Source organism: Phodopus roborovskii, unplaced genomic scaffold (assembly GCF_943737965.1).
Source record: "Phodopus roborovskii unplaced genomic scaffold, PHOROB, whole genome shotgun sequence".
In the NCBI taxonomy this organism is placed as follows: Eukaryota; Metazoa; Chordata; class Mammalia; order Rodentia; family Cricetidae; genus Phodopus; species Phodopus roborovskii.
The window spans coordinates 1733788-1747473 of NW_026126447.1; the positions used below are offsets into that span (position 1 = coordinate 1733788).

Genomic DNA, 13686 nt, shown 5'->3' on the forward strand with positions numbered 1-13686 from the left:
ATGCAATAATTTCCACATTGTTTAATTTTCTCAGTTCACACATATTATTTCTTGAATGCCTACTGCCTGCCATGCAAAGTTACAGGCTCTAGACATAGATAGAAGCAGGAACAATAGCAGAGATGACTCTAAAGTTTACAAACTGACACTGAAGAAAGCCACTGATAAAACAATCACTAGGCAAATGGTAGGTGGCAATATGACAAATGCCACTGAATGCCTATGAATGGCTTGGTCTTCCTTGAGCAAGTGGCATGTGTGATAAGGTCTGGGTATCATTGTTAATTTGCTAGTAGAAGGAAAAAAAAAAAAAAAAAAAAAAAAAACCAGAGAGGTTCAGCATAAAGTTCAGCATAAGCATGGGGAGTAAGATCATGCAGCTTTATGCATTCAGTTCTCACTGGGCCAGTTTCATGGAGCTCTTGCCCAGTCACACACTGGGCTATGCTCAGAGATGACTCAGCAGCACTGTATCTTTCCCAGGGCAACACTAACAGTGGAGGGGAAGCATGGCAGGGAACAACACTGCAGTGAGACTCATCAGTGTCTAGCAGGGTTACTCAATGCAGTGGACGTTTACAAAGAGTATGTTTACCCAACACCAGAAGTGAGAGCCAACATCATGGGACATTTGAGCAGGTTTTTGTAAATCTGATAGAATTTGGCAATAAAAAGAAAATTTGGGGCTCTTCAGGGAGACGAGGCAGATAGTATTAAGTACAGGTCAGCTCTAATGGGCCAAGCAAGCCATCAAGATGTTAGGTGGGGAGGAGATTGACAATGGGGCTGGAGGAAGTATTGGATGTTGAAAACATGGAATTGACTTGAGGGGGTGGGACAGGCTTTCTGGTGGAGACAACACATAGCAAAGATAAGCTGTGGGTTAGTCACTGTGGTGGTAGTTGCTAACTGAGGCAGAGGCTGGCTTATGGAACCAAAGAGATCGGAGGTGACTCTGCCAAGGGAGTCCTCCTTCCTTCTCACTGCCTGTGTAAACAGCCAAGTTCCCTGGGAAACAGAAAAAAGCAGAGCCTACTATAAGCATGGTGGCCATAGGTGTTTGGAGATATGAATGAGCCATTAGCTTCCCTTCTGCTTCCCTTCAGGGTCAGAGTGTGCCACCTCGTGCCTGGACCACAACAGCGAGTCCATCATCCTGCCAGTGAACGTGACGGTGCGTGACATTCCACACTGGATGAACCCCACACGAGTAGAGGTAAGTGACTAGGGCCACCTCCCTATGGCTAAGGAGAAAGGAAATGCTATTGTTGAGCTCTTACTATGTCTTGGCTCCACTCAAGTTCATCCCTCTTGGTATAGTATCTCATTTAATCACATCTATTTTATAAGGGACTTTTCTTCGCATTAAGTCTGTAAATTTTTTTTTTAAACTTCATAAACATCTTTCCTAAAAACCTTCTATTTATTTTCTCAACAAGTGCCTACAATACTAGTGAGGAAACTGATATGACAACTGCACATATGTAGAGAACATAGAGCTGGATCTCAGTCTAGTGTCTGCCTACGTAGACTGTACTCATAAGGAGAGGGCATCTCTAGCACCTTCCATGTTATTATACTTTATGTTGCCTCAATTTCTTCCATCTTTCTCCATGCTTTACTTATTTGGTGCAAGGCAACCAATATGGAATATTCATGACAGAGAGCTAATGGCACCTGGTGTCTATGGAATACATGCTGGATTCAGTTACTTGGAGCTCATCATACAGGATGACTTAAACCTCAACTGGTGGTCTGTACTCATGGATATTCCTATATCAGGTATCCCAGAAAGAGGGATCAGACATGATGATTACTCTGAACACTAAGCTTTGCACAGAATGAGGGGGGTATGACTTCTGGCCAGATGATGACAGAAGTTCCTGAGTGGTATTGCTGCCAGCTTGGCCTTGAGGATAACCATTGGTTCCTAGCTTCTCTCATGTTACCTGACCTATTTAGGGGTCCAAAACTGATTTGGGATCCCACTTTCATCTTCCAAGAAAGCATGATTCTGAGGTTTCCATGGATCCATTTGAGCACTGACTCCTCACCTTGGAGAAGCAAATGGGAAACAAGGGTAGAGGGTGGACAGGCAAGTCATAGCTGTATCTCTATCCACTAGCCTTCCTGCCTGGGATTCTGGGAGCCACTGTCTGCCTGCCTACTGCAGATGGAAATCTGGATAGCTTGGTAGAACCTGATACAAGGTGTACTGTTTCTTAAATGAGCTGAGGGAATAGTTTCTTCAAGGGCTTACTCAGCACTCTAGGCATAGGGACTTGGCCAGATCCCTCAGCCACCAGAGTACCAATGTCCATCTCCCCCTCTTCCCATACCTCTTTATCATCTCCTCTCTTCCCTGCATTTACTTTTGTCTTTACAGTTTGGTTTCCCTTAATCCTTCTTTTAAACACTTTTCCCATCTCTCTCATTTGCCATTTCTTTCATCAAGTTCAGCCTCCCCCCTGACATACCCACCCAAGTTTCTGTCTCCCTCTGTGTATACTCAGTTTACCTTTATTCCCTAATGTCAGGCTCTTCCACTAAATTCTCCAGTCTTAAATCAATAAAGGGATTCTCCCCAATGTCCCAGTGTGCATGACTTAACCGAACACATGCAGCAGTGGCCACAGAGCCTGTTTGCATGTAAGACTCCCCAGGCAGCTGGAGGTTGCTCAGCCCAAACCTAGTCTAGGCTAGAGAAATAGAAGATTATAGTCTAAGGAGCAGGCAAATCAAACAGCAAGGATAACTGACTTACCATTCAGGACTTCAAACTGGTAGTATCCCCCCCCTTCCTATACTACCTCCCACATGCTCCTAAACAGAAGAGGCCCACCCCATACAAGAGTCTTCCCTGCCACTCCAGTACCAAAGGTCTTTGCTTCACTCAGCTCCTACTTAGGCCTCTTCTATGTACTAAGTGAGTTCCTATCTTTTCTTCTGAAGTCTTGGCACTAAAGAGTTCAGTTGTAATTCATTGTGGAGTAAACCCAGGGATTTGAAAGCCCACAAACTGGCCCCCTCCTTGAGTTGCCCACCAGCTTGTCTGTCACCCCCTTCCCTGGTTTGCCTGCCTTTATTGATGCTGGACTACCAAGAGAGCCATAACGAGGTTCAGACGTCCACCAGTCTCTGGAGGCCTCATTATACAACAGGAAAAAAAATGTAGGGAAAGGGAGGGGGAAGGGCATAGATTGATGTCTTCCAGGAATAAGGCAGCAAAGCTGGCCTCTGATGCTTCCTTGCCCCTGAGCAGTGAGAGCTGCAGAAAGAAGGCTGGTGCAGGCATTTCCAGGCTCAGGAAGGTTTTAGATGGCTCCTAGGTCTTGGAAGAAGTGGTTTCATACACCGAGTGTGGAAGATGGTGAGGAAAGTGATTCAATTCCCACTTAGCCACCTTTGCCTTAGGGTAAGAGTATGAGAGACCAAAACTGACATTTAATGGATGCATGCTGTGAGTAGAGTCATTTCCCATCTACTTCTGCAACATACTCACTCACATCCTCTCACCCCACACATCTGCACCCCTACGAAGTATGTGGATTCACACTCTCATTGTTACAGTGGAGGAACTGGAATCTCAGAGAAGGATATCACCCAAGTTCCAATTTATTGTAGCCACCCCTGCAGCTCCAATGGAATTTGGAATAACAACAAAGGCAAGGTGTTTATTGATTGCTTGCAAGGGATGTGCTAGCAAGTGCTTGATAAGAAGGTCTGTACGCATGCGTGCACACTTACACACAGAGACATATGAGCTCTAATATTTGGCATTTGACCATATATCTGGTGTTAACACCCTGAGGTAGGATGTCAAGGCTTTTCAGTGCCTATTCCTGAACACAAGTTTGAAAGACACAAGCAGTTGTGGCCCTTTAGATCTCACACAACACATGAGCTATAGTAAATAGTCCCATAAGTTCACTTCTGTTAGTAACCTTGTCATAGACATGAGAAAAATAACTAGTACAACTTGGCACCTTCATGTTTCATGTTCTGGGACAAATCCTATTGTCTTTGTAGGTTACAGTTTTCCCATTATTAAAATGAGAGCTAGGCAGAGGTCGGGTGTTCAAAGTTCACCAGGCATGTGGGATGGATGGGGAAGCTATGTGAACATATTGTTCTTCATGTTATTTTATAGACAGAAACATATTAACTTTAGTATCTGGACTGTTTACTAGAAATATTTCAGAAACCTAGAAGATAGCCAAAAATGCACCAGATACTCCTATATATTCTGACCAACCAAGGAAAAAACTTCATTGGTGTACTGAAATTATCCTCATTTTCCTTGATATGAAATAATATACAACTAGCATAATACTTGTTAAGTTCTTATGCTTCCATGTGTTCATGAAATAACTACTATATCAGAATGTGAAACTTTTCAGATAGCCATGAGACACTTGGCACGTAATGCCTCTATCACCAAGGCAATCAGTGTTTAGGTATCTATCAGTATTGGTTAGTGGTACTTATTTTTAAACTTCACATTATTGGAATGATAGAGGTATGTTTTCTGAGTTCCATTCATGAGCACATTTTAACTTCTATGAAGAACAGGACTATGCATTTTAATTTTTTAGTTCTCTGTCTTTTTCAATAATCCTTGCCACACATACACTATAAACTCTTCAAAGACAGACATCTTGGAGACTCTTCCTGTAAGAGGGTTTGCAAGCTCAATGATAGATGGAAATGTCTCTAGCTTAGTACTGGATTTGTTGTAAGAAATGCTAATAATTGTAGGAAAGTATGAAAAACGTCACTGCCATCCTCAACATTTGGATGATGTATGTGTCGTGTGTGTGTCACCAAGTGCTTGTGAAAGTAAGAAATCAATACTGTGAAGCCTGTTCCACCTCACTACAGGCTCTGAAGATTGAACTCAGGTTGTCAGTATCTTACAGCAAGTATTTTATATTTTACCCTCTAAACATCTCACCAGCCTCTCCCCTGCCCCCACTGATTTTTTTAAAGCTATTTCCAGATTGGCATTGTTTCTAGCCAAACAGCAATGTGGAAATATGGTGGAATATGGCCACATTTTCTCGTGTGTGTGTGTGTGTGTGTGTGTGTGTGTGTGTGTGTGTGTGTGTGTGTGTAATAAATCTGGAGTTTTGTTAATGTTGAAATCACTCTCTCTCTCTCTCTCTCTGCTTTTAATGTTGGCAATTAATTTCAACTTTCTAAAGTACTGATATGCCAAAGCCAACATTTCTGTGGCAGAAAACTGCAAGCTTATAACCTTGGGATGAGATAGCCTTTTCCAGACTGAATATCTAGAATTATGGAAGCTTCTCCCCCATTCCATCCTGAGGAGGGTCTCCAGTGTATGCTAAGGCATCCAGAAATATATCTTCTATCCTCACAGGTACATAATCATTCCAAGTGCTAGTGTCTTTGACTTTTAAATTATTTTCAGAAAAAGAGGGAAACTAATAAAGAGAGGAGGAGAAAAAAAAGAATGGAAACTAAGGAAATAAAAATGGCCATTTATGGACTAAGCATAGTATCATGTAGTTTGTTATTGCATTTTCATGTCATCTACATTACCTTGTTTCCATCAAACCTTAGTGAGATAAATGCTGTCATCATCTTACAGATGGAGTTTAGGGTCAGAGACACTGCCATTGCCCAATTTATGTAACCAGTGTAGTTGGATTAGCTACACTAATTTCATTCTTCAAGAAATCCAGGGTACACATTTTGAAAATAAAACTATGTAGCACATTCAGACAAAGGATACAGAATTCATTTCCTGCAAGAATGAGAAAAGCAAGGTGGGAAACCCTGCCTGGATCTTAAGGTCAGAGGTGACTAATGTACAAAGATGAAGATACTAAGTACCCTAAAGGGGAAGCCATACATAGAGAAATACATCCATGATTTCTTGACTTGTCATTCACCTATTAACTCATTCATGTATTCATTTACTAGACTGATTGTTTATTCCTTTAGACATTTATTACATATAACTCATGTGTCTCCAACTGGCAAGTATTCTTTAAACATTAGGGATAAAGATGAATGCACAGTGACTGACAAATAAAAGATGAAAACAATGGTACTGGTTGATAAGATTCAGTCTTGGGAGGTCCTGTAAATCAAGGAAAGAGGGGAAGTTGTCAGAGAAGGAATCCAGGAGAAAACTCTCATCCCTGAGTTGAGTAAGACCTTCTTTGGCTCTTTCTTACTTGTCTTTGGTTCTTCTTGGAGCCACCCCCATTTTCTTGCCTTTATCTTGGAACACTCTGCTTAACCTACATTTGCTTCAGTGCCTTTCTACCTTTGCAAACCTTATTTTCCTCCCATTAGTCAAAAGAGGGAGCCTAGACCTTGAAAGCAGACAGAAGTAGGTTTGCTTTTTGATAGACACTGCCTTTGTGTGTGATTTGAATAGTTTAATTTCAAATTGACTCAGCTGCCAGAGACAAAAATAATAGTTTCCTCAGATCCTTGATAAGGCACCAGTGAGATGCTGTAGACACAGTGCTTGGAGCATTTTCACTGAGGAGAGGGTTTTGTACTGAGCATAAGGATGATGATGGTGGTGGTGGTGCTAGTGACTGAGTTGTTAGTGACATCACTCATATTTTGATGGCGATTACTATGTTGGTGGTTGTAGTGATGCTGTGGCAATGGATATTGATTGCTAGCAGTGATGGATTGTTGTATTGTTCACTTGTTTATTACTATGAAAAAACACTGAAGTAAACTTATAGGAGAAAATAATTACTAATATTTACTTTTGCTCATAGCGTTGAAGGCTTTAGTCCATAGCAAACCTGACCACAGGCCTTCTGGATCCTCTGCGTTATAAAGTAGAATGCTATGGTGAGGATACGTGATATCTCAAAGCTGTTTACCTTACCATAGACAGGAGACAGAGAGAAACAAAGTAGGAAGTCAGGGGCAAAACATAGAGCCTTCAAAGTCATGCCCTAGCTTCTACTTCCTCAAATCAGGACTTGCCTGAAAAGTTTCTATTACTTCTCAGTAGTCTAGTAAGTTATTAACTTATCAGTGAATAGTTCATTGACTATGTAGGATCATTCATGACTCAATCATCACGTTGTGATGAAGGTAAGTGCAGCCATGAAGAAAAAACTGTTCAATCTTCCTCTATCCCAAAGCAGAACATGAATACACGACCTGGTATGAAAGACCCAGGCTGGGTCAGATGTCTCATTGACATTAACAAGAACAAGGCTGGCATTTGAGGGGCCCCACAGGATCTCTCAATTCATGGTGCACATACTTTACCCTCTCCTTCAACTCTCACTGCCAACCTCTTTTCTTGGTTTCCCTAGTACACAGAGGGGCCCTGTGGCAAACAAGTGGGGTGTGCAGCCTTGAGTAGCAGTGGAAAGTCCAAAAGCTTGGAAAGATAAATAGGCTCACGCAGATAGTACAAAAGTCCCTTTTCACGTCAGATAAACCTCAACTGACAGAACCTTGTGAAGCCACACCAACACACTCCTACAGAAGGACTACATTAGCTCTCAAATAAGCAGCAGGCAGCATGGGTATTAAGTGCCTGATGGATTTTAATATTGCTATTTTCTTCTTCTTGAACACTTACTAAAAACTTTCCAATATCCCTGGGTTTGGGCTGTGAACAAGCTTTTGGATTCACAGAAGAAAGTCTTTTCCAAGTTCCTCAGAGAAGGAAAGCAAGTGGGCTTGTCCACTTTGGCCCCATGACTGAGAGGCAGAGAAAGGAATACATGGGGGAGAACTGGCCTCCCATTCTATGTTCTTCTTCAGATGGGCTCCATGCTTGCCTCTGAAGCAGACAGAGATATGTGAAACCTGGAACCACTCTCCAGAAGCTAAAGTACTTTGTCCAAGAATCCATTCTTAGTATTTGCTCCCCTCAATCTGTCATTAGAACAAGACTATGACGTTTTAAGGACCCATTTCACATATGGAGTAGCCAACATCATAGCAATATTTTATAAGCAGTTCAAGTTGACTTTATAACCATACAGGTTCTATTTCAAACTCCATGGCTGCCCTGGTGCTGCAGTGGCAATACTAATACTCAAGAAGTTGAAGCATGGGCTATGTATCAAGACCCTTTCTTAAAAAAGAGGACTGGGTGGGGAAAAGTACTGTGACTTCATTTATCAATAGAGACAGCATGGGGCTATAACTCAGTCTATACCAATTAGACACTGATTACTAGCACTAACATTCTTCTGACACTCAAGAAGTAAGAAAGGCAAGTAGAGAAATGATTGTCCCTTGAATAAAATCATCTCTACTTTGAAATGGATCCTTTCTTTCATTAAAAAAGAAAAACTATTTATTAAGTATTCTCTCAGTGCCAGGAACTGGCCCAGGCAAGGAGATCCAATCCATGAACCTGTGGTTCTGTACAATGGAGAAGCAAAGTTACCCTACATAGACTTAGACTGGGGTCATGTGATTTCCTCTGTCAGAAGCTTGCCAAGAAACTAATTACACTTTGGCTCCCAAATAAGTCTGCCCTCAGGGAGAGAATAGGATGGTCACATGCATTTCCCACTTTCTGGTCCATGTGACTGTTCATTTCTTAATTAAATTAATCAACTGGCACTCAGCCAGGAGAACAATCCTTGCCCATACATATACTTCCATGGCTGGTCCCTGACATAACTACCTCTTGCTACACATACAAGCATATGTGATTTCATTTTCATAAAGAAACAATTGTAGTGTGCATGAAAAGAAAGACTTCTATGGGAAATTTAAAAGGGGGCTTTCAGGATTTTGAAGATTTTCCCACTGTCCATATAGTGTCGCCTTTTTGCTTTTGTCTATATTTCTTTGTTCATCAATATTAAAATATTGTCACACTGGATTTTATGTAGTAAGTTTAACTTTAACCATTTCTGGATCAATTGGTGTTTTCAAACCCTGGTTTGTTCACTTAATGGCTATGGAACTTAGGGAGTTTATACTACTATGACACAAGATTAATGCCTACCTAACAGCATGGTAGCAAGAAATAAATATGATAATACATAAAGTAATTAGTGCCAAGAATGCACTCAATATAATATATTCTAGCTGTAATTATCTTCATTGTAATTATTAGTGCTAAAAGAATAAATCACCCACATGCATTTGTGTGTGTGTGTGTGTTTTGTTGAGGTGGTTGTGAAAAACACTATGGAGGAAGTGAGATGTATGGAACATTCTTAAAGCATCTTTGGGTGCCAAAATGACAGAGGGTATTTCAGTGAAGAAGAACCAGTTCTTTGGAAAACAAAAGTATGTGTTGCTTCAGAGTATTGTCAGCAGGCTCGTGCTGCATTGGAAGAACCTGGCAGCAAGAAGGTCTTTGACTTCCTGAAGCTCTGTTCCAGAAGCTCACCTGTTCCTACCTCAGCCCCATTGCTTTCAGACTATAGCATTATTGCTCCAATAATGCAGAGTCATTATCCCAATCTGTAGAAATGCTGGTTCATAAAAATTCAAAACAGAGTTGACGAGCCTTCCCTCTTACATTGGGGTCCTACAATGTTCACATCAAAATGATCCTCATCTGTACTTGCAGAAGGAGCTTGTATCGGAAGAAGCCTTATTCCATACCTTTCTCACATCTACTATAGCTACAAAAAAGGGCTTTTTTGCTCTTGTTTTCTTCCTTACAATTCTGCTTCTCCTCAATCCTTATTCCAGCCAGAGAAGTAAAGAACCATGATATAGACAATGAACACAAATATTATTTTAATCTTTGGCCCCTTGTTACTGCATACCAGGGTGAGGTCAGGACTTAGATGGTCCAAAAGAGGTTAGGATGGTTATTGTGTTGTCAACAAAAAGCTGGTTTTCTCCACAGCCCAAACCCACCTAACCCCCCTCTCTGTCTCTCTGCAGAGAATTGTCTGCACTGCTGGTCTTCAGTGGTATCCCCACCCTACCCTGATCCACTGTGTCAAAGGCTGTGAGGTGAGTGACATGAAGAGATATCTCTGTTCAGAAGTATGTCTGGTGTTGCTATGCTTTTGATGATTAGAGTTTACTAGACCTACCAAGCATTGTATATTTGCATCAGTATAGTTGTTACTAATGAAGCAGAAGTATCACTCTATTCTACAGAGGACAGAATCTACATAGAGAGATAGAAGAATTATACTGGAAAAAAAGAGAGAGAAAGACAATAACAGTGCTGAGAGTTCAAACCAGGATTTTCTTTCTGCAAAGCCTGTACCCAAATATTATTGGAGCACAAAAGAGAAGATGGTCAGTCAGAGATATGATTGCTATGCGAATCTGAGGACTTGAGTTCAGTCCCAGCACTCACATTAAAATACAAACAGACAGACAAACAGACAGACATTATGGTATATACATGACATAGAGCCACAACCCTAGCCAGCCATCCCAGCTACACAGTGGTTGAGGTTTAGTAAGAGACCCAGGGTCAACAAATTGAAAAAGAATTGAAGAAAACATCTGACATCAATATCAGGCTTTCATACATATATGAATGCATGTGCCCCCCATATATATGTATACAAGGCAACAAAATATATGCAAATCAGGCAACATAAGTCATATTCATGTAACATAAATAACATAGGAGCTATGAGGTAATATTTCTTCCAATTTTCATTTTGCTGATGACCATTACTTCTAGATGAATTCTGTCTGCACACACTATCTTGGTTATTTACCATTTCTTCAGTCCCAGAGACAATCTGGATGCTTTTGACTGAACCACTGAATTTAAGTGGAAGATCCTCTCTGACTTTCAAAGTTTCTGACTTCTTATTAAGTCGTTCCCTGGGCTTGGGTTGATGGAGAGCTGGCTCTGTCTATCAGTGACAGTTTGGGGAATAGAGTCAGCAGGCAAGTGCTTGAGATACAGTTGTTTTCTCAAGGAAAATCTTCCAAGGAAACAAGAGCCATTTTACTGCTTCAATTCTGTCACTTCCTGAGAGGATACAACACAGTATCCCTAACAAATGCATAGAAAGAAGTATGTGCCCCTATTCTCAGATGGGGCCAAAAAGGAAACTTACAAACACTCTCAGATTGGTATCAAAACTCTGAAGTCTCAATAGCCCACCAAAGAGACTGCAGATAGAGGACCTCATTAACGTCCTTAAAAATTGTATGCACTAAAAATGCTCTTTAAATAAAAAGATCATCTAAACCCAATCATTTTTTTTTTTAAGAAACAGATCCAGGCAACTGTCTTCTGGAGAATTTGATGGAATTTCCAAGCTTAGGGTGTTCCTAACATGTTCCTAACATGACCTAGCTCTACCATTGTACAGTGTGAACAGGAAAATTAGCATCAGAGAAGAATGAAGTGGTCTAAGCATGTCCAGCACAAATAGCCAGAGTCAAAACATGAGCCCAGATTTTCTGATTACCAACCCACTTTTTTTCTTCTCTTTTATCTATCGCCTGCTCATATCCACTTCCTGTAAGTTACATAAAACAAAAGGAACCACATATTTCTTTCTGCTGTGGTTAGTGACCTTAAATGTAACTTTTAAGGGCAGGTATCATGGTAGTCTTTAAGGAATCCCATTTCTTCAAGCTTCATTCAGAATGGCAAAATATGGCCATGGTCTTGCCACTGTTGCTTCTTTCCATCTCTTTGGATCAGTGCTGAGTTTTGGGGAAAGGCATCTTGAATTACCTGAGAATGCATTATGCTGAGCTGGCAGTCTGGCCATTCAATGTGACAGCAGAATTTGATCCCTTCTTTGACTCAGCATTGAAGCCAAGAGACCCTCTGTCACTGTCAGGCACTGAACCCTGACAATGATGCTTATCACCTTTACCCTTGTAGGTACCTCTCAACCTCTTCAATCCTTAGTCAAGTGTCCTTCTGTGTCTTAGCACAGAAGAGATGCACAGAAGAGAAATAAGTGCTGGGACCAGGAATAAGCTATCTAACCCCAAGTGCCAGAGCAAGTCTAGATGCTTTGCAGAAAGAACCTCTGGTTCCCATCTCTCTGTTCAAAACAATGTCCATGTCAATTATATGCTCATTCATTCAATGTCTCTCTGAGGGCCCAGTCATTAATTCAAAGTTCTGGGTACTGGGTACCTGCAAGTTAAAATAGCAGCTATGTCACTGTCACAGAACTACCTATGATGTCTTTTCTCTCTCATATGTCCACCCAATATTCACCATTTCATTACCCATTTTACTAAATATTTGATGACCATATATTTGGCATTTTTTGTGTAAGTTGTAAGACATTTTTCTAGGAAACTTATGGTATAAAACCAGAAGAAAGACATCTGGTCTGTTGAAATCTTACAGTAATAACAAAGAAGGCAAAGATGGAAAAATCTAAGATTATATTCCAAACTGTATCTAAAGTGAGTACAAGAGGCTATGGAAACAAAGCATTCAGGGGCCACTAGAAATAGTACAAAGATGGGTCACGATGATTTTTTTGAGCTATATCATAAAGGATGGATTTTGTTTGTCTGAATGCCAGTTTATTCAAAGTACTAACTGGATATGGGATAAATCTCTACATCGCAAGCATTTCCATGATGTTGTCTATCCCTAAACTTTTTTTCCCTCCAACCCCACGTAATAACTCATATTTGTTATGGTTTGTCTCTACTAACAGTCATTTCCTCCAGGACCCTTTTCACTGGACAATTTCAGACAAGATCAAGTGCTTTATTTATTGTAACAGCACTGAGTGACTATTTGATTAAAGACCTTTCCTTTCATAGATAAGATCAAGATGGATATGGTAGATGTGGAAGAGTAGATGATAGATGGATGTGAAGATGAATGAATATGGCTATAGGAAATGACACCCCAATAAGAGATCAAATGGGAAAAACCAACTACTCCTTTTCCAACCCACTATTATTCATTCTAGGAAAGGGGTTATGATTCACCTTCACTAATCTTTCTATATACTATATGAGAAAGAATACAAATGGAAGGGACTTAGTCTTTGTTGTTCACTATGAATGTAACAATGAGTTGACCATTGAAGTTACATGGTAGAGTCATTCCTCAATTGCAACCCTGTGTGTGTGTGTGTGTGTGTGTGTATGTGTATGTGTGTGTGTACTCACATATCTGAGCTCAGCACTTAGTATTAACTCCAACTTACTAAGATCTGTGTTACACTCTAAATGGGAAATAATAAAACATGAATTTGGCACAAAGAGTTGCAGGCACAAAGAGTGTATTGATGAGAACTTGAAACACATCTGCAAAGCCAGTCATGCAACAAGGCTTAGACTCCTTGTGAACTTGGTTCTCCTCAGATTCAGCCAAAATGGGAAGGAGCAGAGTCACGGGTGAATCGTAGGCAGTGTGCTGAGACAGTTTCAAACAAAAGGTGACATCTTTCTCACACTAGCACTTTAAGGCAGGCTTCTAGGTGATTAGGAGACCCAGGTGAATTGAACCCTGCTCATGTTTTCAGAGGCTGAAAGTCTCCTATCATAATAGACACTAAAACAGACACATAACATACCATGTCGAAAACTCCAGTGAGGAAACACACACACACACACTACACACACACACACACACACACACACACACACACACACACACACAGAGGTGTCATCAAAGATACTCCTTAGAATTTCCTCAGATCCTCAGGATTCAGGTCAGGAACAATGTCACTCTGTCTTACTTCACTTTTGGAGTAACACAAAGTTTACAGAACTCACTGAAGA

General features: G+C 40.8%; 1 protein-coding gene across 1 annotated transcript in view; it reads left to right on the plus strand.

The window, feature by feature from the left end:
- Window positions 1–13686, plus strand: part of Pappa (pappalysin 1) — a 231288-nt gene that overhangs the window by 204642 nt on the left and 12960 nt on the right. Inside the window, exons 19-20 of the mRNA XM_051188025.1 lie at window positions 1107–1216; window positions 9880–9951. Of these exons, the coding sequence (XP_051043982.1) occupies window positions 1107–1216; window positions 9880–9951 (182 nt within the window). The remainder of the gene's footprint in view (window positions 1–1106; window positions 1217–9879; window positions 9952–13686) is intronic.